Source organism: Ochotona princeps, chromosome 8, assembly GCF_030435755.1.
Source record: "Ochotona princeps isolate mOchPri1 chromosome 8, mOchPri1.hap1, whole genome shotgun sequence".
Taxonomy (NCBI): Eukaryota; Metazoa; Chordata; class Mammalia; order Lagomorpha; family Ochotonidae; genus Ochotona; species Ochotona princeps.
The window spans coordinates 17467650-17493745 of NC_080839.1; the positions used below are offsets into that span (position 1 = coordinate 17467650).

Consider the following 26096-nt stretch of genomic DNA (forward strand, 5'->3'; position numbering starts at 1 on the left):
GCCACTGTGCTGAGTCAAAAAAAAAAAGTTTGTTTTTTTTTTTAAGTGATGCATTTTGGGACTTGTACATTGGCTCAACAGGCTAATCCCATGACATCCCATGTGGGCAGCAGTTTGTGTCCCAGCCGCTCGACTTCGAATCCAATCCCTGCTTATGGACTGGGAAATCAGCGGAGGAAGGCCTAGCTCTTTGGGCCTCTTCTGCACCCATGTGGGAAACCCAGAGGAAGCTCCTGGTTTCCTGCTTCACATCAACTTGGCTTTAGCCATTGTTGCTATTTAGGGAGTGAACCAGTGAATGTGCAATCTCTCTGTCTCTCCTTCTTTCCATAAATCTGCCTTTCAAGAAAAAAAATTTTAAAGTGATGTATTTTAAATTATTAAATTTAGGGATGGAGTGCCTAATTTACATTAAAGCACTTTAGAACAATAGAAAAGGTTAAACAGAAAAAAAACAATAGAAAAAAGTAGCACTAATTCTAAGTATCAAAATAATTATTTTCATCTATAAGAAAGAAGTCATAAAGCCAGTTCATGAAAAGTATGCATGACATGCTTCATGTTTAAAATTAGTAATAATGAAATGCTTTTTTCCGTAATAATCAGAGAACTTACCTGTCTGAACATTCACATGGATACTTTAGATTTTTTTTTTTTTGGTTAAGGCATCATTTCCCCCTGATTCTAATTTCATGACCCAGAGTTTTGGGTCGTACCAATCACATCTCAATATGGTCCCAGGAAAAAGAGTAATTCAAGTTCTTGAGCTAGAAAAACTTAAGTGAAGCTTATTTAATAATGTCAGTTTTGGCATACATTCCTTTCAGTTCCTTCCCTTATACATTCTTTAGCACTGGTAGAATTTAATATAGAAGATATACCATTAAGGAGGAGCAGTTTCTTACATTATTAAAAAAAAAAAAGACAAGCAACATCTCTGAGGAGATAGAAATGAAAAAAGAAATTCTATGAACAACCACCTTGAAGTAAATAAACTCTTACCTTTCTTCAGGTTGACTTATTTGGACTACTATTTTTGTCTCCAAACAGGAACTTGGAAGGATACAAACCTTGGCATCTCTACCAAAAATCATTAGTAAGGAGAAATGGAGAACTTACCAGGTTCCTGAAGTTTAAGAGCTTGTAGATCAAGACTTTCATTTTCCTTGAAGAACAGCTGGAATTTTTCAAAGGTAGCTGCATACAGGGATGCAGACTCAAATGCTGCCTGAATAGTTTCCTAATGTCATAAACAGATAAGTAAAATTGTATTTTTCTTTAATAGAGTTCAGTTCTCTTGCGTACACACACACACACACACACACACGCACACACACACACTTCTGCTTCGAGTCCAATGTTATGCTCTGACCTGAGGATGAACATGCAAGGAAACATACTACCCTTGATGACAAAGAACAGTTAATATGTTCAAGGAGTAACTGCTATGACATTTGCAGGTTTGCTCCTTAAAATTAAAAGAAAGGACATGTAATTTTTTTTGGCTTTGTGGTGAACTTAAATACCACTTAGTAAACATATGGCCAATAGGTAAATCCCTTTCCTTGGCAAGTGACAGATTTCATTACCTCAGTTGAAATGTTTTCGGGAAAAGGAATGCCTACAAAAATCTGAATGTTACTGTTGAATCTGTGGCTAGCTAATCTCTTTCCAAAATGTGCTTCATTATTCATACTAATATTATCATTGCCTTCATTGTGATTAAACTTGGCTTCATTTCTTGCATATTAACTTTTCATGTTTTTAGATACATTTTAGTTGTGATATCTGATGTAAATAGATTCTCATTGGTTGTAATTGCATTTTGACTTAGATTCTTTTGCCTTAGAAATGTTTTTTCATTATTATGTAACCACATCCATACATTTGCTGTATTATTACATCTGAAGTTTAAACAAAATTAAAGAATTTTTTTGTGTTCTCTTTTAGTAGCTGAATGGCTGCATTTTTACATGTAGTTCCCAATCCACATATTCTTATACACAATATAGGATATTGATCTAATTTTATATTTGTTCAAATTGCTAATCAGTTGTCTCAACTCCATTTATGAAAACACATTATTTGTATCAGTGATCTGAGATACTTTAGCATTTGATATTCCCGAACTTTCTATTCTACTCCACTGAGGCATACATATTTATGTGCTAGTATTACACTTTCAGGAGTATAGACTATTTATACTTAATATTTGGTAGGCATAGCACCTTTCATAGTTTTTCTCTGTTTTGCACAGCATTTACCTATTCTTTTTTTTTTTAAACTGGGGCACGCCTGGGCAGCGCGTGAGTAGCCGGCCATCGCGACCCTCACTGTCCGCCGCCCTACTTAGCAATTCTAACACACGTATTTCTACGTATAAATCTCACTGCCAATTTGCTTAACTCCATGAAAATGCTTGTTATTATATTTTTAGAATGTATCAAGTTTGTAAGTTAATTAAGAAGAAAGAATATCTTTATTGCCCAAAAGCCTTTTGTGTCTTTCAGAAGATTAGAACAAAAACAAGTGCTTTCTTCATGCGGGTTCTTCATCTTTTTTGTTGGATTACTCCTATCACCTTCTCTGTTGTTATTATGAGTAGTTTCTTCTTTGGGATTTCTGAATATTTTAGGCAATTTAGGTAGCATTGCGAATTTCTAGCTTTTAAAAATTTGGTTAACATTCTCCTGATATCTTTTCTAAGGGATTTATTCAACAACTTTATGTATCTTGTAAGTATTAAAAGGCTTTTAAAATTTCTGATGTAACTAATTTAAATAAGCATGGTTCCCTAAAAGCTATGCATTTCATATAGCCTTTAAAATTTGCTTGGAGCAATTTCTCATGGTTTATAGTATTTTTTTTTCAATTCGAGTTATTTCTGTCATTACTCATTGGCCATGTTAATTAGGTTTTCTATATCATTTTTTTGTTTGATCTACCTTAAACTGAGAATCATACCATAAAAGTATGTTAAAGTAAGAATTTGTACTGTATTTCTGTATATATTCTTTTTTATTTTAACATTTATTTATTTTTATTTGAAAGGTAGATCTACAGAGAGAAGGAGAGACAGAGAGAAAAATCTTCCGTCCACTGGTTCACTCCCCAAGTGGCCACAATGGCCAGAGCTGAATCAATCTAAAGTCAGGAGCTTTTTCCAGGTCTCCTGACATAAATGCAGGGTCCCCAAAGCTTTGGGGCCATCTTCTACTGCCTTCTGAGGTCATACATAGGTAGCTGGATGGGAAGTGGAGAAGCTAGGACAGAAACCGGCATCCATATGGGATGTTGGCACTTGAAAGTAGAATTAGCTAGTTGAGCCATTTTGTCAGCCCCAATGGATACAATTAAATATATTAAATATCAACCATTAGGTGGTTTTGTTTTCCCAAAGTCATCTTTAAGTTTGGTTAAAGCCATCTTTTGGTAGGTTAAGATATTATTATTATTATTACTATTACTATTATTATACCAATACTTAAAAGGCTATTGGCTCGGGCCTGGCGGCGTGTCCTGGCGGCTGGAGTCCTCGCCTTGAATGTGCCGGGATACCAAATGGGTGCCGGTTCTAATCCTGGCAGCCCCACTTCCCATCCAGATCCCTGCTTGTGGCCTGGGAAAGCAGGTGAGGACGGCCCAAAGATTTGGGACCCTGCATTCATGGGAGACCTGGAAGAGGTTCCTGGTTCCCGGCTTCGGATCGGCGTAGCACCGGTGTTGCGGTCACTTGGGGAGTGAATCATCGGACGGAAGGTCTTCCTCTCTGTCTCTCCTCCTCTCTGTATATCTGACTTTGTAATAAAAATAAATAAATCTTAAAAAAACGGCTATTGGCTCAATAAAAAATTCCTCATCCACACTTTCTTCCTGTGTGTTTCATTTAAAAATTCTGCTCCATTATTTCTCTGCTTTCTATGATGCTTTGATAAGTCTGATGCCATAGCTTTATAAAATTAGCAGATTTAAACACTATGTTATATAGGGCTTTATGTATAATGGATACCTACGCTTGACAAGCAAATTTTAAATGTGAAAATGATACAAGCATTTGAGTGCCAAGGACAAAAATTAATGTCAGCAAGCCGAGGGGCACACTCTCACTGTCCAGAACATATGGACAAGCCAAAAAGTAGCACTGTTCTGTCCCTTCTCATGTCAGTCAGTCTCCTCTATATATGTGTTTTTCTTATAAAAACTGAGGCATCGAACCTGAACATTTCAGTCCACGGAGTTCTGTTTTCAAAGTTTTAAACACACAGGTTAGTGCCTGATTTTTGAGTAGCTGAGGAAAGATGGCATCACATTTTCCCCAGTGGGCCTGGAATATTATGCCATATTTAGCAAATGAAATGTTTATAACAAATTACTTCAACAGGGAAGGTTGTATAGGCTGGCAATTCACAGTGGTTGTTTCTGTCTCTTTGTATTCTTCATCGTGATTACTGCATCACTAGAAATACAAGCAAGTGGACTTCCAATGATATATAACTGTTTTGCTAGATATTTTAATGGGCTTTAAAAGTTATGCCTAACAAGACACACACTGGACAAACATTGTTAAATTTTATCATGAAGAGATTAGTTGCAAACAGGAGGAATGCTAACAAAAGCCTGTAGGCTTTTCCTTCTCTATTCTCCTGGAGTTTTGTGCTACAATAAATACCGTCATCTACCATCATTTCCTTTGAAACTCTCCTTGTGGCTGGGTCTGGGACTGCTCCTTCAACACTCACTCTGTGAATCATTTTAAAGAAAGGTGCAGTAGTTAACCCTCTGCTCTCTATAAATGCATTCATTGTTTAAACACTGAGCTCATCCTAAGTATTTGGTACTGTGCTAAAGGCTAAGAAAATAATAATAAACCCAAATACAGTCCTTTTTGCTATAGAAAACAAATAAGTAATAAATTTAAAAATGTCCTTCAAGTATCTAATCTGCTTTCTAAGCTGTGCCATCCAACATCTGTGGTAGTCTGTTGCATGGTGACTTCCTGTATTAACATACTTCTGTGGTGCCCTCACTTAGATCAGAGCTAGGCCTCTTACTTGCTTTAAGCAAATATATATGTTTGTGTTGTATTATATACATTTGTGTTACATGAAATTTTTCTATAAATTTTGTTACACATAAATTACATTATATTTACATAATATAAAATTACTATAATTTATGATTTATCAATTCTGAGCCAACCTCTTCTTCAAGAACCCCACCACTGCACTTTTGTGAATTGGAGCAGTCAGGTACAAAGTCTGTCTACTCCCCAGAAGATACCATGTGGAGAGCCGGAGTGAAGGAGCAAAGGTGCCCAGGCGAGAGAGAGAGAGAGAGAGAGAGAGAGAGAGAGAGCAAGAGCGCACACACTGAGAGCTATTCAGGACCCCAGCCAGCTTCAGGTAACTAGCCACATGTGAGGCAGTTAGCACTCCAGAGCAAGCAAGAAGCCATACATGGAGACCATTCTAGACACCAGAACTGTGAGCAAATAAGATGACTGTACTTTCATCATAAATTTGGGGTTGTCTGTTAGGCATCCATTAGCAAATACAGCATCTTGCTGAACTCAATCCTGTAAACTTCACCTTACGTGCCACCATCTCAATCTTAACATCGAAAACCCAAATTCACTGCCTTCTCCTTGAAGTTCCGTCTAACCAACTTCTTTTTCCTGTACTACTTATCATTCTCATTAACACAGAATTCTAAAAACCAACAGATATACTCACTCTCTTATGGTACCCCAATACTGAAGGACATTAGTGTCACAGACATATTTGTAAACATGGATTAATTGAAATGAAAGAAAACATCTTTATTAATAATAAAAGAAAATGCAAATAAAGAAAGAAATGACTAAACCCAGAAACAAGCAATAGGAGTACTGTAAGGCAGCTTTGATAAGAATAAATATACCTTTATTTGAAAGATGATTGTGTGAAAATGGGTATCATCATCAAATACTGCTGACAAGCTTGGCCCAGAGCCACAGGTTTTTTCTTCAAGCTTGTTGTTAATGTAAGGTTGGGTGAAGGCATCAAAGTATGGGTCAGGCACCAGATTAGGAACTGATAACACAGTGTTCTGAAAGTGGTTAATCGCACCCGAAATGCCATCCTGAGGAAAGCACAGAAATAAGTGTAAACAGTCATATTTTTGAGTTTTCTGAAATGCTAAGCTGTTTAACATTCAACCAAACTTGTGTTGATTTCAAGTGTACCACAAATCAGAGGAGACAGCCTTACCTTCAGAATACATACTTTCTAATTGAGATAAACAGATGCAACAGATGTTGATGTTTTATATTTGAAGTGTGAACAACAAGGTGTGGAAAGCCAAGGTAAGACTCAGGGAGAATTACTAATGCAAATGAAGACTCATGTGCAAGGACACTACTGCAGCACTACTCCAAAGAACTGAAGAAACACAGAAATGTACAAGAATGGGAGTTTTGTTGCAAAAATGATGGCATATTTATACATGGGAAATTATCTGTTTCTTTTAAAAGTATTCAATGACATGGGAAAAGGCTTATGATATGATGTTAAGTGAAAGAGAGAAATAGCAGGATATAAAACTGGCATTCAATGAATGATATAATCATAATTTAAACATTTGTGCATTCTACCTACATACTTAATCTCAAGACAGTTTAGTATGTTAGTCTATCCCTAAGCACATGACTGGGAGGAAATGTAAAACATATCAACAGAAATGATTTCTATTCCTTGTATATAGGATTACAGATTTAATGATATTTTTCAAGTTTTCAAATTATTGCCAATGAAAATGAATCAGTTTACAGTATATAGCAAATGCAATTATAATTAGAGAAACTGAGATAAAAAAGAACTTTTTCAGATGAAGTTTAAGAAGTGAGTTGGGGGGGGCGGTGCTGTCATACTGGATTAAGTCATTGTGTGCAACATCCCATATGATATCAGTTCAAGTCCTAGTTGTACAATACTAATCCATCTCCCTGTTAGTGTGTCTGGGAAAGCAGTGGAGAATGGCCCAAGTGCTTGGGTCACTGAGAAACCTGGAAGAAGCTGCTGGTTCCTGACTTCAGCCTGGTCCAGCCCTGGCTATTATAGCCATTTAGGGGAATGAACCAGTGGATAGAAGATCTCTCTCGCTCTCTCTTTCTTTCTATCTCTGTCTCTAACTCTACATCTCAAATAAATAAATATTTTGAAAAGAGATGAGTTGGAGCTTGTAAATATTTAATATACAAGCACAACCCTTGCTAAGTCATTCTGTGTGTGTACAAGTGTGTAGAGGGGAAAAGTAATTGGTTTGAGGCGGCCAGCAGACTGGCATTCAATGAATCATGGAGATTTTATAGCACTGAAGATAGATCTACTGTATGACTCAGCCACTCCACTCCTGGGAATGGCTGCAAAAGAAATGAATTCAGCATATGAAAAAGTTACATGTAATCCCTGGTTAACAGCAGCTCAACTCAAAACACGTAGGATGATAATGAATCAACCCATATGTCCATCAACTGCTGACTAGATGAAGATAGTGTGGTCATATACACTGTGGAATACTACTCAGCCATAAAAAGAATGATATACTGTCTTTCTCAACAAAATAGATGCAGCTGGAGACCATGATGCTTAGCGAAATAAGCCAGTCTCTAAGACAAATATCATAGGTTTTCCTTTATTTGTGAAAATTCAGTTAAAAAATATATGAGTAAAATTGACATCCTGAAATTTGTTGTTTATAGTCCTTGTCCATACTCCTGTTGACACAGTGGAATATTAATCTTATGATTATAAAGAAAATTGAAAGTTAGTCATCATAAAAATTAAAATAAAATAAGAAAAATAGGAGGAGGATAGAGTGAGAAGAATCATGTTTGGACCCGGCTCAGTAGTCCAGTGATTAAAGTCCTCGCCTTGCACATGCTGGGATCCATATGGATGCCAGTTCTAATCCTGGCTGCTCCACTTCCCATCCAGTTCCTGGCTTATGTCCCGAGAAAGCAGTGAGGAATGGCCCAAAGCCTTGGAAACCTGCACCCATGTGGGAGACCTGGAGGAAGCTCCTGACTCCTAGCTTCGGATAGGCTCTGCTTGGGGCATTGCAGCCACTTGGGGAGTGAACCAATGGACAGTAAGATCTTTCTGTCTGTAAATCTGACCTGCCTTTCCAATAAAAATACATAAATCTAAAAAAATTATAGTTCTATTTTCCTATCAGTTATTTGGTTTTGTATGAAATAAAATCTGTTGTTGGTATGTATGCACACATGTTGATTATGTTCAGAGCATGGTCATATATTTTCCATGTGTAAGACTTATATATGGAGAATGGGGTCCTAGCATAGAAAATGGAAACAGCATGAAGTATTTTGGAGATCCATCACTTGGAGGCAAAGAACAATCAATTGTTTGCAGGGAAGAACCTCAGGGGGCATCTTGCAGTGAACACGAGTCTAGGAGACCATAAATGGGGTCTCTGTGGCTGGGACCTCACCAGGCTGCCTGAAATTGAAAACGCTTTCAAAGGAACTGATTCATAAATTATAGAATCACAGATTTCCAGAATAGGAAGCTGCCTTCTCATCTCATAGAAACAGGACTCTGACCTCAGGTGGGTAAGTTGTTCCCAAGGTTGAACACCTTAATTGCAAAACCAAGCCAACAATGGACAAGTCTCATTACTTACGGCTTTTGCACCACAGCACAGCAGCTAGCAACAGAAAATAAGGACTCCACTTGACCAATCTAACCAGGTACAAAACATGGTGACAGAGTTATAGGATGACTTCCAAGACTCCTGCCCTCTCATATTATTCTGCTCTTGAGTATGGTTGGGACCTTGTGAATATGATGGGTGTCGCCGTGATGCTTAGGCTATATAAAGTATGGAAAAGTAAGATAATTAAGGTTCCACATCAGATGATCTTGAATTCATCAAAAGGATGACTCTCCTGGGTACACTTGGTCAAAGGAAAATCTATAAAAGAGGGACTGGGTCCTTCCTTGAGAGAAATTGTCCTGCAGGCATGGAAGAAGCAATGACCACATTTTAAACTGCCCTTTAGAGTAGGCCACAAGTCAGGAAAATCTCAGTGGGCTTTTAGGGCCAAAGGATCGACTCCAGCCTGCATCCTCCCAGTGCTGCAGAGATCTGCTTTGTTAGTTCAGTTTGGAGGAACTCAGAGGTGGCTTCTCAGAGGAGCTGCTGACTGAGTCCCCATACAACAGAGATTGAGAGGCTCCCAGGCAGAGGATGAGCAAACAGACACCTGACAGATGGAGGGTGAGCTGGTAAGTAGTGGTTGTTTTCAAGCTGCTAACTTTCTGGGCCTTTTTTACACAGCGGCAGGTAACTGAAACAACAAAATTCTCTCAGGTACAGCACACTTCAAAAAAATATATTTCAAAGGTGGTATTTATAGCAGAGTGCCTTGTTGATTTCTTAATAAAGGGATGCCTATTGCCGGTTCAAAGATTTGTAAGATTGCATTTTCTTGTTGTGTACCTTACAAAGTCCGTGATCTGCCTCATGTTAGAGAAAGCTTTTAGAGGGTTCACAGGTACACGTAACAACACACAGAGTCACGCTATGTGTTTCACAGATTTGGGAGAAGCTATAGCCATTTGAGGGGAAAGCAGTTGTTTTGTTTCCTGAAAAGGTACTTAAGTGCGGATATTGTCTGAAGAAACACACACCAGAAAGTCTTCCAGAGATGGCTCAAAGAGCAGAGACTGGACAGTCAGGATTAGTTCTGTGAGAAACATAGGAATGAGAGATTCGTCTTCTTCTTGCTTTTCTATCACAGGGGCTCCCTGAAACAAGCACATTGACAAGTTATAACAACACAGATATCAAGCTACAAAATAAGTTTAATAAGTAAACTTAACTTTATGCGAATAGCTGCATTAGTCACTTTATGGAAAGCTTTTAAAAGAATAAACCATAGAAAGTAAATTAAGAAGGAAAACATTGAAATATTACATAGTAGCATAAAAGTTATCTCTGTCAAAACATGATCAATAAAAAGGAAAAGTAAACAATAAGCTCAGAAAATATATCAGCAGCATATAAGCAAATAAAACACTGGTTATATTTAAGTGGAAATATAATTGATCTATGTAATAAAAATAACACTAATAAAATAATACTTCAAGAATTCAATCAGATTAAGATAAAATTGCACTTGAAAAGAAAAATGACGATTTTTGAGAGGAAAATACAACCAACCCATCTCCTCCTCTTTCATTTCCTTATTTATTGAATGCTTCACATGTGCCAGGCACAAGGTCTGACATTCATGTAATTCCCCTAACAGTCATATTAAATGGGTAGCATTACCACCTCCATGAGAAAATATGTTCTGGAGAAGACAGAAAATTTAATTCAGGTCACACTGGGCTAGTAAGCAGACCAGAATTCAAGCTAGAGTCTTTCTGATTCCCTGCTCTGTGCTCTTATCCATGCCCAGGGGTAGCAGATAAAATAATATTTCAGGTAAGTGATATGTCACTTTGTACTCAACCATCTAACAAAGAAGAAAACGAATGAGAACATTTAGGGTATTTGTGAGCAAATATTCATTCTCAAATATTGATAGGAATATTATAAATTGATGACACTGGAAAGTTGTACATCAATTATGGATCAAAAATTAAATTTTTAAAAAAGTATGCATATAGGCCTGGCGGCGTGGCCTAGTGGCTAAAGTCCTCGCCTTGAAAGCCCCGGGATCCCATATGGGCGCCGGTTCTGATCCCGGCAGCTCCACTTCCCATCCAGCTCCCTGCTTGTGGCCTGGGAAAGCAGTTGAGGACGGCCCAAGGCTTTGGGACCCTGCACCCGCGTGGGAGATCCGGAAGAGGTTCCAGGTTCCCGGCTTCGGATCGGCGCACACCGGCCCGTTGCGGCTCACTTGGGGAGTGAATCATTGGACTAGAGATCTTCCTCTCTGTCTCTCCTCCTCTGTGTATTTCTGACTGTAATAAAATCAATAAATCTTTTTAAAAAAGTATGTATATTTCTTGGCTCAACAATTCCATTTACAGGAATTCCCTCTAAAGAGAAAAATCAGAGATGTTTGAAGCATATCTTTAAGAAAATGTTCTTGGTAATACTATTTGGAATTGTGAGAAAGTGATCAATAATAGCAAATGCTATACAATTTATATTTCCATGAAAAACATTACTTGGTAAAATTTCATATTGTCTTGGCAATTGTTCACCACACATTGCTTAGTGGAAAACTCAGGTGATAAAGTCATAAGTAAAGTATATCATTTTACTGTTGGTTATTGTTGTCTTTCGGTAGCAGAGGAAGTTTTTTCTGCATATTTCTGTGTTTTTAAAATTTTTTCTGAACTTAGTCTACATTATCTTTGTAATTGGAAAACAGTTACTTTTTAAAAAAAAATAGGTTTTTTTTAATGTGAAAGAGTTAAGGAGAGAAAATGAAAGAAACACAAAGAGGGAGGAAGAGCAAAGAGACCTTTCATCCACTACTTCATTCTTCAAACAGCCAAAGCTGGGACCCCAGACTTTTTCTTGGTCTCCCACATGGGTACAGGAGCCCAAGAAGCTGGGACCTCCTCTGTTGCTTTCCTGGGCACATTAGTAGGGAACTGAATCGAAAGTAGAGCATTTGGGACCCAATTCAGTACCCACACGGCATGCAGGTACTACAGGCAGAAGTTCAGCTTGATACACCACGCCAGCAGCTCTATAAATGATACCCCTTAAATGTGATAGTCTATTGAAAGGAGGAATTGGGAATCGGGAGCAATGACAAGCAGCATGTGACTAAACTGAAACTTTTGGGGGAAAGGGAAACTGGGGCAAAGAGCACCAGGTCTTGAGTTACATAGCTGTCTTCCTTGAGAAGAAATTGAGATGGAGTGCTCAGAAGCTTAATAAAATCATAACAGCATGCTCTGAGGTATTATGGCAGGAAGCTATTATTGAGAATGGAACTAGGCAAAAGCTTACTGGAAACTTGGATAGGAGATAATGTTATTTCTCTTCTTACTATGTTAAAATGTCCATATTTGTACTATTTCATATCCAGCATCCCAGCTGGGTGTCTAAGATCAACACACCCTCCCAAGAGATGTTTGCTTCCTCTCAGCAATAAACTACTGCTGTCTATTTCCTTTATATAGCATTTCATGGTTCTCCTTGTCATTTCATCCACCATTATGACACTCAAACAATACGCTTCTTGCTTTTCATCACTATATATTTGGCATAAGGAACTATATGGAGGAGGTACTTAAGAAGCATGTCCAAGAATATACGAACAGATTTTAGCAAATTCCTATGACAGAGGAAGCCACACTCCCTCAGCACAGCGACCCTTATTCTTTCACTAGACACTTGCTAATATTTTGCTGGTCTTCATTTGACTGCTATACACATGGTAGGTTCTGATTATACTGTGAAGTCGTCTACACATTTCTCTATTTTTCTGGTCACATAAAACAGCAGAATTCCCAGTATGCTTTCCTCAACAAATGCTGACCAGTGTATATCCTTGGTCTTTGTTTGAACATACCTTTTTATCAGCAACCTCAGTCTTCTCTTCAGCGATCCATTTCTGAATGACATCTGCCGAAGGTGTTCGTTTCAGCTTGTCAGTGAGGTAATTCAGAAGAGTGTTCACAGAGTTTACTGTTAAGACGTGCATTGTGTTCTCAATTAGATAGTCATTTAGACGGATAAAGCTTAGTAAGAAAAAAAGTAAAACACAGATTCAATTTTCGTAATTTTGACAGTGGCTCTAAAGCAGGTATTAATTTCAAAGGATTACATTTCTTCCTGATTTTTCATTTAATTATAGTTAAATATATTTATTGTTCAGAAGAGTTAGATGTTCTTAGACATTCCTCCTTTTAAAGCACAGATACATGTAGATATATAGCACAACTTTGGCTAGATGTTCTAATTCATCAATAGGATATTTATTTTTCCTTTTAAAAATTTTATTTATGGGCCTGGTGCGGTAGCCTAGTAGCTACATCCTTGCCTTGCACATGCTAGGATCCCATATGGACACTGGTTTGTATTCTGGTTGTTCCACTTCCCTTCCAGCTCCCTGCCTGTGGCATAAGAAAGCAGTAGCGGATGGCCCAAAGCCTTGGGACCCTGAACATACATGGGAGACTTGGAAGAAGCTTCTGGCTCCTGGCTTCAGATCAGCTCAGCTCTGGCTGTTGCGGCCACTTGGGAAGTGAACCAGTGGATGAAAAATCTTTCTCTCTGTCTCTCCTCTTGGTATATCTGTCTTTCCAATAAAAATAAATAAATCTTTAAATTTTTGTTTATTATTATATCCATAAGATATTTAATGAGCAATGCAGCTAAAGAAGAGACACTCCATTTATCTTGATAAAGGGCCATAATATTTTTTAAGATAATAAAGCAAACAAAAAAAATGATACATACAACATCTTAAACTTGTGCTGTAATGGTAAAATTAGAATCTTTGCTTTTAAATAAATGCTATTTGACAGTAATTACTGACTCAAAGGTACAAATGTAATCTTTTCTTACTTGGGTACCTCGGATGCAGATTGAGTCAGCAAGACAAACAGAGTAACTTCCTATTTCTGGTCAAGTGGATCGTCACGGTCCAAGTACCTTGACATGGTCGTGGCCTCACTGATGTCTTTTACTGACTTCAGTTGCTACGCAGTTTCAGACATTGACTGGTAAAGTGCAGGCTGTTGTAACATTTGGTGGAAGTGGAGCCAGCCTTGTGGCATACCAGGTAGACACAACAGCTTCTGGCTCAAAATGGATAAAGGAGGGGCTGGCTCAGTGGTGTAGCAAGCTCTAACTTTGTGTACAGCACCAACATCCCATTTGGGCACTGGTTTAGTCCTGGCTTCTCTAGTTCTGATCCAGATCCCCACTAATAATGTGCCTCGGAAGGTAGCAGAAGATGGCCCGAATGCATAGGCTCCTGAGCCTATGTGGGAGACCTGGAAGAAGGTCCTTGTCTGCAAGCTTAGGTCTGGCCCCGCCCTAGCTGTTTTGGCCATTTGGAGGAATGAACTAGCATGGGTGCAGCGGCCCAAAAACCTGAGCCATCCTCTGCTGCTTCCCCCTTCCACAGCAAGGAGTCAGCAAGAAGTGGGGCAGCTGAAACTGAAACCAGTGTCCATAGGGGATGCCAGTGCTAAGGCAGAGCATTAGCCTGTTGACCCATTGCACCATTTCCCCTCCCCCACTTTTTTTCCTTTTTAATTTTATGATGACATACTTTATTGACTTTGTCCTCAGTTTGGATTTTTCCATCATCCTGAAATTACATGGTTAGCAAGTAGATCTTGGAAATCAAATCACCACACATTAAAAAATTGTGGACTAAGTAGTACCAATTATTGTTACTCAGTGCTCACTTCCATCACTTTAAAAAAAAAAACACCTTATTTTATTAATTCAAAAAACAGAGTTACGGAGAGAGGTGAATTGACAAAGAAAGAGAAAGAAGGAGAGAAAGGATTTTCCATCCACTAGTTCACCCCCCAAAATGGCCACAAGGGCCTGGGCAGCTAGTCTGAAGCCAGGAGGTAGAAATTCCATCTGTGTTTCCCATGTGGGTGGCAGGGGCCTAAACACTTGGGCTATTTTTTCTTTCCCAGCATATTAGATTGGAGCAGCCAGTACTTGAGTTGGCATTCATATATGATGTCACCACTGCAGTTGGTGGCTTAGCCACCTGTACCATTACCCTGGTCCCAGAGATGCCATTTACTTATTAAAAATATTTCTATTTTTATTCTAGGTTTTAATTGAATATATTTAAGGTCTATAACATGCTCTGACATATATAATGAAAGGATTACACCAATAATACAAATTAACATATCACCACTTCCATGCTTATTTTTAACAAAACTTAAGCAGGACAAATGGTCTAATTTTTTTTCTTTTTTAAGATTTATTTATTTTTATTTGAAAGGCAGATTTTTCAGAGAGAAGCGGGGAGAGAGAGAAAATGCGTGCAAAAGAGAGATCTTCCATTCACTGGTTCACTCCCCAAATGGCGTCAATGGTCAGAGCTGAGCCGATCCAAATCTGGGAGCCAGAAGCTTCTTTCTGGGTCTTCCATGTAGGTGCAGAGGCCCAAGGATTTGGGTCATCCTCTGCTGTATTCCAAGGCCATAAGCAGGGAGCTGCATCAGGAGTGGAGCAGCTAGGACTAGAACCTATGCCCATACGAGATCCCAGTGTCATAGGTGGAGAATTAATGTGTTATGCTATGACATTGGCCTTTAATTTTCTTTGAAAGAAAAAATAATCATTTACCATGTTAGCCTCATGCAATGGTGCCTTTTGCTGGCCTGTTCTGTGTAGGTCATTTTCTCAGATTCCCCATAAGTGGGCAGCTCAACCTGTGTTTCACGGAAATGTGCACGGTCTAGTAATTTACAATAATCTAAGAGCAAGAGAAGGCACAACAATAGGAATTATTGTGTAAAAATTCTATCAATATGGATTCAAAGCAAAGATAAATAAAATTAAAATACAAAATCTTTTGGGCCATGAAGCATTTCAACTAAAGCTACACAGTCCTGTTACTCAAAAGACTCCCATGTCAAAGCATTTCAACTCAACAAAGCGCTGTGGCCAATTTGTTAGGAGTGGATCTTTACACCATGCCCTCTCTTTCCTACAAATGTCATTGCTTTCATTTCCATCTGCATGGCAGAGCTCCTTGACAATTTATGGCAACTGGGGCCAACCCTAAGATTTACCTAGTCTCTCTTTTTTTTTTTTTTTTCCTTTTTTAAAGATTTATTTTTATTTTACTTGAAGGCATTAAAGACAGGGAGAGAGTCAAATGAAGAGTGAGATCTTCCATTTATTGGTTTACTGCTTGAAAGACCTTCATGGTCAGGGCTGGACCAGCCTGAAGCCAGGAGCCAGCAACGCTATCCAGGTCTCCCATTTGTTTGGCATGGACCCAAGCAGTTGGACCATCATCTTCTGCCTACCCAGATGTGTTAGCAGGGAGCTGGCTGAAACTGGAGCAGCTAGAACTAGAATTGATGTTCAGATAGAATGCCAGCATTGAAAGAGGTGGCTTAGCCTGTGGCTCTACAATGTCAGCCCAATGTTAGAGAATTTTCCTAAAAAATGTTAATCTATGCTTGTAATTCCTGGCATAGTTACAATTTGGTTAGGATGTGTTGTGTCGTGTTCCTTCTTGCTGTTTTATTGAGGGCTTTTGCAACTATTTATGTGAGATTGGCCTATATGTTTTTTTTTTTTTTTTTTTTTTATTGTTAATTATTTTGCATTATGTGACAGTTTCATAGGCTCTGGGAATCCCCCCCTCCCTCCCCCTCCCCTCCCCCCGGTGGATTCCTCCACCTTGATGCAGTATTACAGTTCAAATTCAATCAAGATTCTTTCATTGCAAACATATACCAAGCATAGAGTCCAGCTACTTATTGTCCAGATTGGTTGAACAGTTTCTTGGGGAGACCTTTTCTGGTCTGAAGTTTGAGCTGGCAGAATATCATCACAGTCAATTAAGAGTCCCAATATAACATCAACAGCAATTTGCAATGTTATGGAATTGACATGGTTTTGAGTAACCAGTGTATTAAAAAGAAAAAAAAAAAAAAAAAAAAAAAAGGAAAACAAGTCCTAGCCACAACCTATGATTAGCTCATTGACATTTCAATTTAGTCTCTTAATTGTAACAAAACCTGTTGTAGTAAGTTGGACGAATCTATACATAATGAGTACCCAAGTCCACTCTAAAATGCTTAAAATGGAGCAGAAGTGCTCCAGTTTAAAAATGCTATCCACTTGAGCAAGTATATCAGAGCATGCCCCACATCCAGAACTTGGGGTGGGTGGGAAACTGGGTGTGGCTTCTCCCTCAATATCCCCCTTTACCTCAGATACAAGAAGGAAGCAATATGGACATGACAGTCTTACCCACTTCCCTATAGCCCCTGAACCTTTTTACTGTAAATAACTATGTAAAGATGGTCAAAATATAATAAAATAAATAAATAAATAAAAAATAAAAATGCTATCCATAAAAGTATTGTGAGAAAAGTGCAGCAGATACTGCAAAACACATTAAGTGTTCAGATATCAAGCAAATGCTGGCAACAGTTGAAAAAATAGGGTCATTATTTAACTTAAAACAAGTAGAATACAAAAGAGCTGATGTTTTAGAAAACTAGTACTGCTGATATGTTGAGGGTCTTGGCACTTCATACCCTCAAGAGCTCTATGTGTACAGTCATCAGGAATGAATCCTACAGCACGCAAAGCACACCGGCAAGCCTTTCTGACCACATGTTTTGCCTCATTTCGAAATTCTTCTAGGCGCTCTGTCACCTGTGCATTGATGGAAATACATAATTAATGACACAAAAAGTAGTCATAGGAAAGCCATACCTTGATCTTTTTAGAAAAAAAGGAAAGCTACTTACTTCTGTCAGTCTCATGAATTGTGCAGCCTTAAATTCCTGCAGGGTGTAGGTGTGGCATTTTTCAATATAACAAAGTCCCATAAAACTCAACTGATAACACATGTCATTTATTCTAAGAAGAGCTGGTCGCAAGTACTGAATAAAAACAGAAGTTTATCATTACTTAGTAACAATAAGAAACCCTATATTTTAAAAGAACATAAAATAAATTCAATAAAGCACAAATAGTTACTAGTGATGATAAAAAGCTGGAATTACAACTATAAAATGCATAGATTAAATTAGAATACTCCTGAAACTTTTTCCTAGATGGATGCATTTTTGAATTATCAGATTAAATTGTCTGAATTGTTTTCTTTTTCATTTTGAGAAGATACACGTTGCAATGAAATTGAGAATAAGGAACAGAAAACTGGGAAATGCCTTAAATATCTTTAGGTTTGATCAACGACAATCAAAAGCATCTTTGTGTTATTTCTGAGTAATGTATAATGTCAGACATAATGATAATGCAAGGGCTAATGTATTACTCTAAGAGAACAAAGCCAAATCTAACTATAAGTAAGATTACTGCTAAGTGTAGGAGTTAGTAGATTTTCAAATCACCACAATGGGTCTGTTATTTAGGTCAATAAATAGAATGTTATAGCCAGTGAAGACCACAAAGAATATACTGTCAAGGTCAAAAACTTCACTGGCATGAATGGTGGACAGAAAATGATAATTCAAGAGATGAAGCCTCAAAGATTGAAAGACATATTTTACAGGCAAATCTAGGAAGAACTATGTTATATACTTAGTACCAATGATATGATATTTGTAGTACTCAAGATGTGGTACAAGATGAAAGGTAGTAAGACAGCTTCAGACAACAGACGGATAATAATGTAATTAGAGGTCTAGGAGTTTAGTTTGATGTCAAGAAGGACTGTGATACCTCCCCACAGCTCAGAGTGCTTGATGGGATAGATGACTTGCAATGGTACATAATATAGATTTGATCTGTGCTAATACTTATGTTTGTCATAATCCTGGTGTGTTACTGTACGGTATAACTGACATGATAGCTGCAGTCTGGCAGATTACCTTATACAAGATGAAAGAAATGACCAATAAAAGGAAACTTGAGGCTTCTGAACTAAGAGGGTGATGATGCAGTGCTATAAAAACAAACGGGTGAGCACTCAGTACTCTGGACCTCATAGTGATGCTAATTTCAATTCATGTCCAGGGCTGTACTAAAAAGCTTCTAATGCAAGTGGAAATTCAGTGTAGAGTTCACATATGTCCTCATACCTGTTCACATACCCTGATCATTGTCTAACTGAATGTCAATATTTTCCCTACTGTGAGTCCATGGTAAGGAACACAAATGATATTTTAGGAGGTCCCGGCTCATGAAGACCAATCCCAATTATTTTATATCACAGAGTATAGATTTTCTCATTATTGGGGGGAGGGAAATGGGCATCCTCATCTCATTATACTCAAAAAAAAAAAAAAAAAACACATACACAACTTTCCTACCCACAGCAGAACTCCAAATCTCTTCTTCAATTTGCCTTTCTGCAAACCTAGTTAACATGCAGAAAAGACTGACTCCAAAATAACCAGACTGGAAGAAAATTGCTGATTCTCTTAAAAAGATGGGATGTTCTGTTTCAGGGAGAATCTATTTTAACATCTGTAATATATTCACACATTTTCCCCTAAATAATTCATTTACGTAAGAGTGATAAATACATACAGGATTAACAATGAACAGATTTTTCCGTAGAGATTTTCGACATCCAGTGATTTTCTTAGTGCGGACGTTTTTCTTCCACACACTAAAAGCTTTCCACTTCCGGAAGAGTGCAAATATAGGAATCTTAGTGAGTTCTCTGTGATACAGATATTCCTGTTCCCATCGCTCAATTTCAATAAACTCAATGTCATCATTACAAATGTGTGTGACTGCCCTTTGGCTAATAGTGTAGTAATCATTTTTATTGATGTTCTCATAAGCTACAACTCTGTGAACAAATGAAAATTGGAAAAAGAAAATATTTAATGCAAACTTAACCACTTGTATTACTTTTCATATGTAAATAGATAAAATGATTCTGAAAAAATTTAAATTTCGAAAAAAATTTTAAAGAGATTTTGAAAATTTGGTTATTTTTTTAAACATATTTTTATTGCATTTCATTTTTTTAAATTAATTACATTGCATTATGTGATACATTTTTTATGCACTGGGATTCCCCCCGCCCCTCCCCACACCCTCCCCCCACGGCGGATTGCTCCACCTTGTTGCATTTCCATAGTTCAAATTCAGTTGACATTCTTTCATTGGAGGTATTTACCAAGCATAAAGTCCAGCATCTTATTGTCCTGGTAAGTTCAATGATTTCTTGGTGAGACCATCTTTGGTCTGAAGGTAGAGCCGGCAGAGTATATTTTTGTTTGAAAGATTTTTACACAAAGAGGAAGAGACAGAGTGAGAGGTCCTTCATGCACTGGTTTACTCCTCAAATGTCCACAATGGCCAGAGCTGAGCTCATCTGAAGCTGGGATCCAGGAGCTTTTTTCTGGGCAATTCACATGGGTGTAGGGGCCCACCAGGCCATGTTCTACTGCCTTCTCAGACCACAGAGAACTAGATCAGAAGTAGAGCAGCCAGTACATAAACAAGTGCCCATATGCGATGCTGGTGCTTGCAGGCAGAGAATTAGCTTACTATACCACCACACTGGTCCCCAATTTAAAACTTTTTTAATAAACTATTTTTATGTTGAATACACTCCTTAGGTAAGAGCAGATGGCACTAAATACCATTTGGATATAGGATAATTCCCCAACCTTAGCTATGTATTTGATCATTAGATTCACAAGATTTCGAGAGCTGAAGTGGTGGCATTGAATCCAGTATGAGCTCTGGTTCCAGCTCCCTGCTAATGTCCTGGAAAAGCAATGGAGAATGTTCCAATTCCTTGGGTTCATGTGCCCATGTGAGAGACTAGAAAAAGGTCTTGGCTCAGCCTCAGACTAGCTCAATTTCAGCCCCTGTTGCCATTTGACGAATGAACCAGTCGATGGAAGATCTCTCTCTCTGCTTCTTTCTATATAGCCTTCTCTCTCTGCAAAATGTTTTTCAAATAAAAAATAAATCTTTAAAAGAAATTTACCAGAGCCTATGAAACTGTGTCACATAATGCAACGTAATTAATAAAAAAAAAGAAATTTATCAAACTTTATAAAGGAACACATTGATTATATTCTTAAAACTTAAAAATCCTACATGACAACTATGTTGGACTAAACTTCTACTCCTTATCAGCTCTTTAGAAACTTACTACTCAGTAATGAGAGATTTATGAAAAATATCAAAAAGAAAGCTAAAACTTATGTCCAGTTTATCATATAAAATTACTGTTAAGAAATTATTTAAATACACACATATATATGTAAGTAAAGGTACTATGCAATATGCGGCTCTACTCCTGAAAAAAGAGGACTCACAATGAAGCTTGCAAACACACCTCTATATTATAAGTTTTTCTACCTTTGCCAGTACTATTATTTCATGATACATTTAAATGTCTAAAGTTTAACACATAACTAGTGCTAAAGGACTATACTATTGAGACAATATGGGGGGTGGGAAGGTAGGAGGAGAAAATGGGGGAAGAGGAACAGGAGGAGGAGGAGAGATTAAATCTTTTATCCACAAATATATACTTTTTACAAATAAAACTGAGGGGTCAGCATTGTGGAATAACAGGTAAAATCACTGCTTGTGATGCTGACATCCATACAGACCTCCAGCTTGAGTTCCGCTGGGGTCCTCACTTTCCGATGGCCTGGGAAAAGCAGTGGGAGATGGCCCAAGTGTCTGGGCCCCGTTACTCATGTGGGAGACTCAGAAGATGCTCCTGGCTCCTGGCTCTGGCCTGGCCCAACACAGGCCACTGCATTCATCTGGGGAGAGAACCAGTAGATGGAAGATCCCTTTCTCTCTGTGTACCCTGCCTTTCAAATAAATACAGAAATCTTTAAAAAGAAAAAGAAAAAAGAAAGCTGAGCAGGAAGACTATTTTGAATATCAAGAGATATAGGACCATAAAGCAAGCAAACACACACAGTAGCTCTGGGATGGGTCTCCTACTTCAGAACTCTGAAGAAAAAGGCTTTGGGGAAGCTCTGCAATTACCAGCCCTGCAATATCTGTCTTCCAGTTAACTTACACCAGCAATATCTGTGCAACTGCCAGGCATTACACTGTGCTGGCAAGGAATTTGCAAACATTTCAAATATTTCTCTCTTCTTCAGTTGTCAGTAATGGACATATAATTAAGATATTCTTGGAGTGAGTTTCTCCCAAATCGGAAATTTACAACCTGCCTTCAAGATGACCTAAAAACAAAGGGCAGCTGATTGATCTTCCATATTTACTTATTTTCGAAAGTTGGAGTTAAGGGGAAAGACAAATGGCCACAACGGCTTGGACTGGGCCAGCCTAAAACCAGGAGTGAAGAGCTGCATCCAGGTGTTCCCTGTGGGTAGCAGGGACCCAGGCTCTTAGGCCATCTTCACAGCTTTCCCCAGGCCATTAACAAGGAGCTGAATCAGAACTGAAATAGCGGGATACAAACCAGACTCCATATGGGCCACTGACATTGCAGGCAATAGCTTTATTTGATGTACCACAATGCCATCTCCAAAGGTTCATATTTCAATGACCAAAACAAGCAAACCCGCACAAAAAAAAATATGAATTTGCATGATTAAAATAACAGTGAGGTAGGAATTACATTGATATATAAAAAAGTTATCTACCAGGGAAGGAATTATCCCATACCAACAGTGGTTCCTTTTATACCAACATGAAAAGAAACATTTAAATACCGCTGCAGCAGGGAATTTTCATAGATGTGATGACTTCCCATAGACTATATTTGCCACCTGTTTACTCAGAAAGACCTCAACAAGAACTACGTCTCACCATGGGGGGAGCACCAGTCTTCCCTTTTCTGTGGGAGTCCTTGTACCAGTGTACTGGTCACCCAGCAGAGACTAACTCAGACAACTCAGATGCAATGAAAAGAGACACACAGTGGAAGTGGAAGCCACTGTGGTTTAAAACTCTTTTTCCTTACAAGAGCCAATATTTATCGCAGTTACAGCAAAAGCGCAGATTTCAAGGCTGCCATAAGAGATATGCCCACAGTCTCTGCTTTATGGGAGGCTCAAAGCTATGACCCACCCTCCTGTGCCCACTCAGTTTCAGTTCCTCCCAATTTACAAATCTTTCTTTGTCATAGCAATGTTATCTACTGTTTGGATTTTTAGGTTACCAGGGGACCAGATCTGTTGACTTAAACAAACAATGGTCAGATTCACATGCAGGACAAAATTGTTCCAACAACCCCTAACGCAAAGCTTGCCAAGCTTTGTGTATTCTAAAATACCTATAAAAGGAAAACAAATTCTAACATACTCATGTAAACTGCAGAGGCTTGGTGAAGACATAATCACAAGTTTTCTTCATATTACACAATAAGAAAAGTAAAAGACAAGATTTAAAAGGACAAATATTGAATTGATTAAACTTTCAAATAAAGCCTAGCTCATAAAAAAAAAAAAACCCACAGCTGTTACTTTAACTATGCTGAGCAGCTATTTGAATTTCTGGTCAAGATAGGATGAAAGATCCATTCAAATTCTTGATCGTCACCACTGTTGACAAACTTGTAGACATAAGAGGTAGCAAATTGCAGAAGATGATTTATTGTTATATCATCTGAGAGGCGACAAGTCCCTGCTGTATCTCTGCGAGGTGACAGGTCCCTCTCCATTAGCTACAGTTTGGCTAAGTTGTTCTCTTTAAATTACAACCAGGGGCAGGTGTAATTTAAGAGACTAGTGGTTAATAATCTAGTGTCATGGATCTACACCTTTCATCAGCTCTTAACTCCAGCTTTCTCACAGTGCAGACTGAGGCAGCAGCATGGCTCAAGAGACTGAGTTCCTGCTACCCATGTGTCCCTGGCTGAGAGCAACCCCAGCCACTGCAGGTCTTTAGGAATGAACCAGCCAGAGGGAGCTCTCTCTCTGTCAAACAAACAGTTAAACCCCCAAAGACACCGTTATTTGTTAATTCTAGCAATAGTTTCTTTTCTTCCTTTGACCACTGGCAATGCTGAAATTTTCTTACCACAATGTAAGTTGATCTAAAAATCCATGCAAACTCTTTCACATCAATTGTTTCAGAAACAATTGGTGTTTTCTGTTAGAAGTCACTCCATGTAAGAATCTTTCCCTAGGTTCAAATTCATAACAATAAAACTCACTAGAGAACCATTTTAAACATCAATTTTCTGAAGCACAACTTCAGCTTTGAATTCCTCATCTTTGTTCGGATGTGTTATTAATAATACATGTTCTGGCAATTCTGGTAATTCTTAAGTTCATTCAGGTGCTCAGTGTCAGTTAAGCAATCCAACTGTGTAACTAAGAACCACCTTTCACTAAACCTGAGTTATTTAGATTTCTTGGTTTTTGACAAAATTCCTCCTTGGTACCCCCCGTGCACTGATGAATGAATTAACAAAAAGTGGTGTTATGCTCTCATTTCTTTACGGAAAGCTAAAAACTTGTGGTTATATGGTGGCTTGGGTTTCATTACAGTCACCTTTTGCTAGCATCTCTTTGGTCATTTATAGCTGCAAGGAAATATTTATTTATGAAAGTTGTCCTGTGAACGAAACAATGCATTACTTGAATTGCAAGGTTGTCAAAATGAACTCTAAATGTAACATATATCTGAAGAACAATTTTTTCCACAATATTCCATATTCTTTTTCAGTGTTTAATCTCAACTGGGTTCCACCTGCCTCAAGGTTGCAAACATTTCACTTCAGCTATGCTTTTTTAAAATTTATTTATTTTTAATTCATTTGAAAGAGTTATAGAGAGGAGGAGACAGGTACACACATACAGATAAAGATCTTCCATCTGCAGGCTCACTCCTCACATGGCTGCAACAGCAGGGGCTAGGCCAGACTGAAGCTAGGTGCCTGGAGCTTCCTCCAAATCTCCCTGTGGGTACAGCGGCCCGAGTCTGGAACTGGCACTCATATGGCATGCCAGCTTCGCAGAGACTTAACACTGCTCACAACGCGGGGCCAATCCCTTCTGGTATTCTAAACAATACTACTATATAGCATTTATTGATGTCTGTATGTTTACCAGTATCTAGTAACATTTTCGTCAAAACTGGATTATAGTAATCTATGCTCTCTATCATGTTGACCTATTAATGTATTTATTATTTTCTTTGCTTTTCTGTCCTACCAAAAGGTTTTCCATAAGCTGGTGAGCAACAGTTCTACATTCCTAACTGCTTGATTGTTCTGCTTTGATACTAAGACAACTTTGACCTACATTTTGTTCTTGTAGCTTTATAACATTCAAACCCCTTTCTTGGTGGAATGGGCCTCTTCTGCTAAGGTGTAGAGACAGCTTGCTGGTTTCACTTTTTTTTTGATAATATTTTCAGATGAGATATATAGGCAAAAATACAGGTGAATGATATGACTCTCAAATCCAAATAGCAGACAGTTTTGTTGCCTAATTTCTAATCTTTTTAAGCTTCTATGTCTGTCTCAAAGATCTAGTAATTTTCAAATTTTAAGTAATTTTTCTATTATGAATGAGTGTAAAGAAAAATATCTGTGAAAATTAAATCTCCTTAAACATAAATTATTAAGATAATTATAGGCCTAATGATATTAGAAAATGGAATTTTTAAAATTTAGATAATTTGGGGGACTGGTATAGTGGTGTAGCAAGTTAAGCCTCCTCCTGTGGGATCAGTATTGCTTTTGGGCATTGGTCTGAATCCAAGCTGCTCCACTTCTGATCCAGCTCTCTGATGGATGCACTTGAGAAAGCAGCAAAAGATCCCCCAAGTCCTTGTGACCCTGCAACTATGCAGAAGACCAGGAAGAAGCTCCTGACTTTGGAATGGCCCAGCTCTCGACATTGTGGCCATTTGGAGGAATGAAACAGTGGATATAAGATCTCTTCCTCTGTCTTATCCTCTCTTTCTTTAACTCTGTATTTTAAAACATTTTAGATGATTTTCAATAAAAAATATTTTGTGAAGTCTTTTTCAGGATATGGTTAAAATACTCAGGAATATCGAGACAGATTTTATGAATTTAAGAGGCAAAATAATTTTTAAAATCTATAATCATGTATCACTAAAAGCATTTTACTTAGGAAATTTTTACAAGCGATTTTATTTAATTATGATTATATTTTGGAGGTAAGCATTCGGTGCCACAGTTAATATGCTGCTTGGGATGCCTGCCTCTTGTATCAAATTCTAGCCCTGGCTCTGCTTCCAATTCTACACTCTGGGAGGCAGCAGGTCAGATGACTCACACATTTATGTTCCCATTATCCCTTGGGTTTCTGGCTCTTGGCGTCAGTCAGACCGCCCTGACTTTTGTGGGCATTGGAGTAGTGAACTGGTGGTTGATACTTCTGTCTTATTTTGTCTATTTCTTTGTCTGACTTTCAAATAAATTATATTTTTAAAAACATAAGACAGGAGGGATAAAGGATAGAAACAATATTTAGGGCCATGTAGGG

The 26096-nt window shown here is 38.1% G+C and overlaps 1 protein-coding gene across 1 annotated transcript in view; it reads right to left on the minus strand.

The window, feature by feature from the left end:
- Window positions 1–26096, minus strand: part of DNAH6 (dynein axonemal heavy chain 6) — a 250072-nt gene that overhangs the window by 199045 nt on the left and 24931 nt on the right. The window contains exons 5-12 of the mRNA XM_058667697.1: window positions 19201–19468; window positions 17454–17588; window positions 17238–17358; window positions 15304–15433; window positions 12545–12713; window positions 9693–9809; window positions 5920–6120; window positions 1120–1240 (exon numbers count right to left, since the gene is read on the minus strand). Coding sequence (XP_058523680.1) covers window positions 1120–1240; window positions 5920–6120; window positions 9693–9809; window positions 12545–12713; window positions 15304–15433; window positions 17238–17358; window positions 17454–17588; window positions 19201–19468 — 1262 coding nt within the window. The remainder of the gene's footprint in view (window positions 1–1119; window positions 1241–5919; window positions 6121–9692; window positions 9810–12544; window positions 12714–15303; window positions 15434–17237; window positions 17359–17453; window positions 17589–19200; window positions 19469–26096) is intronic.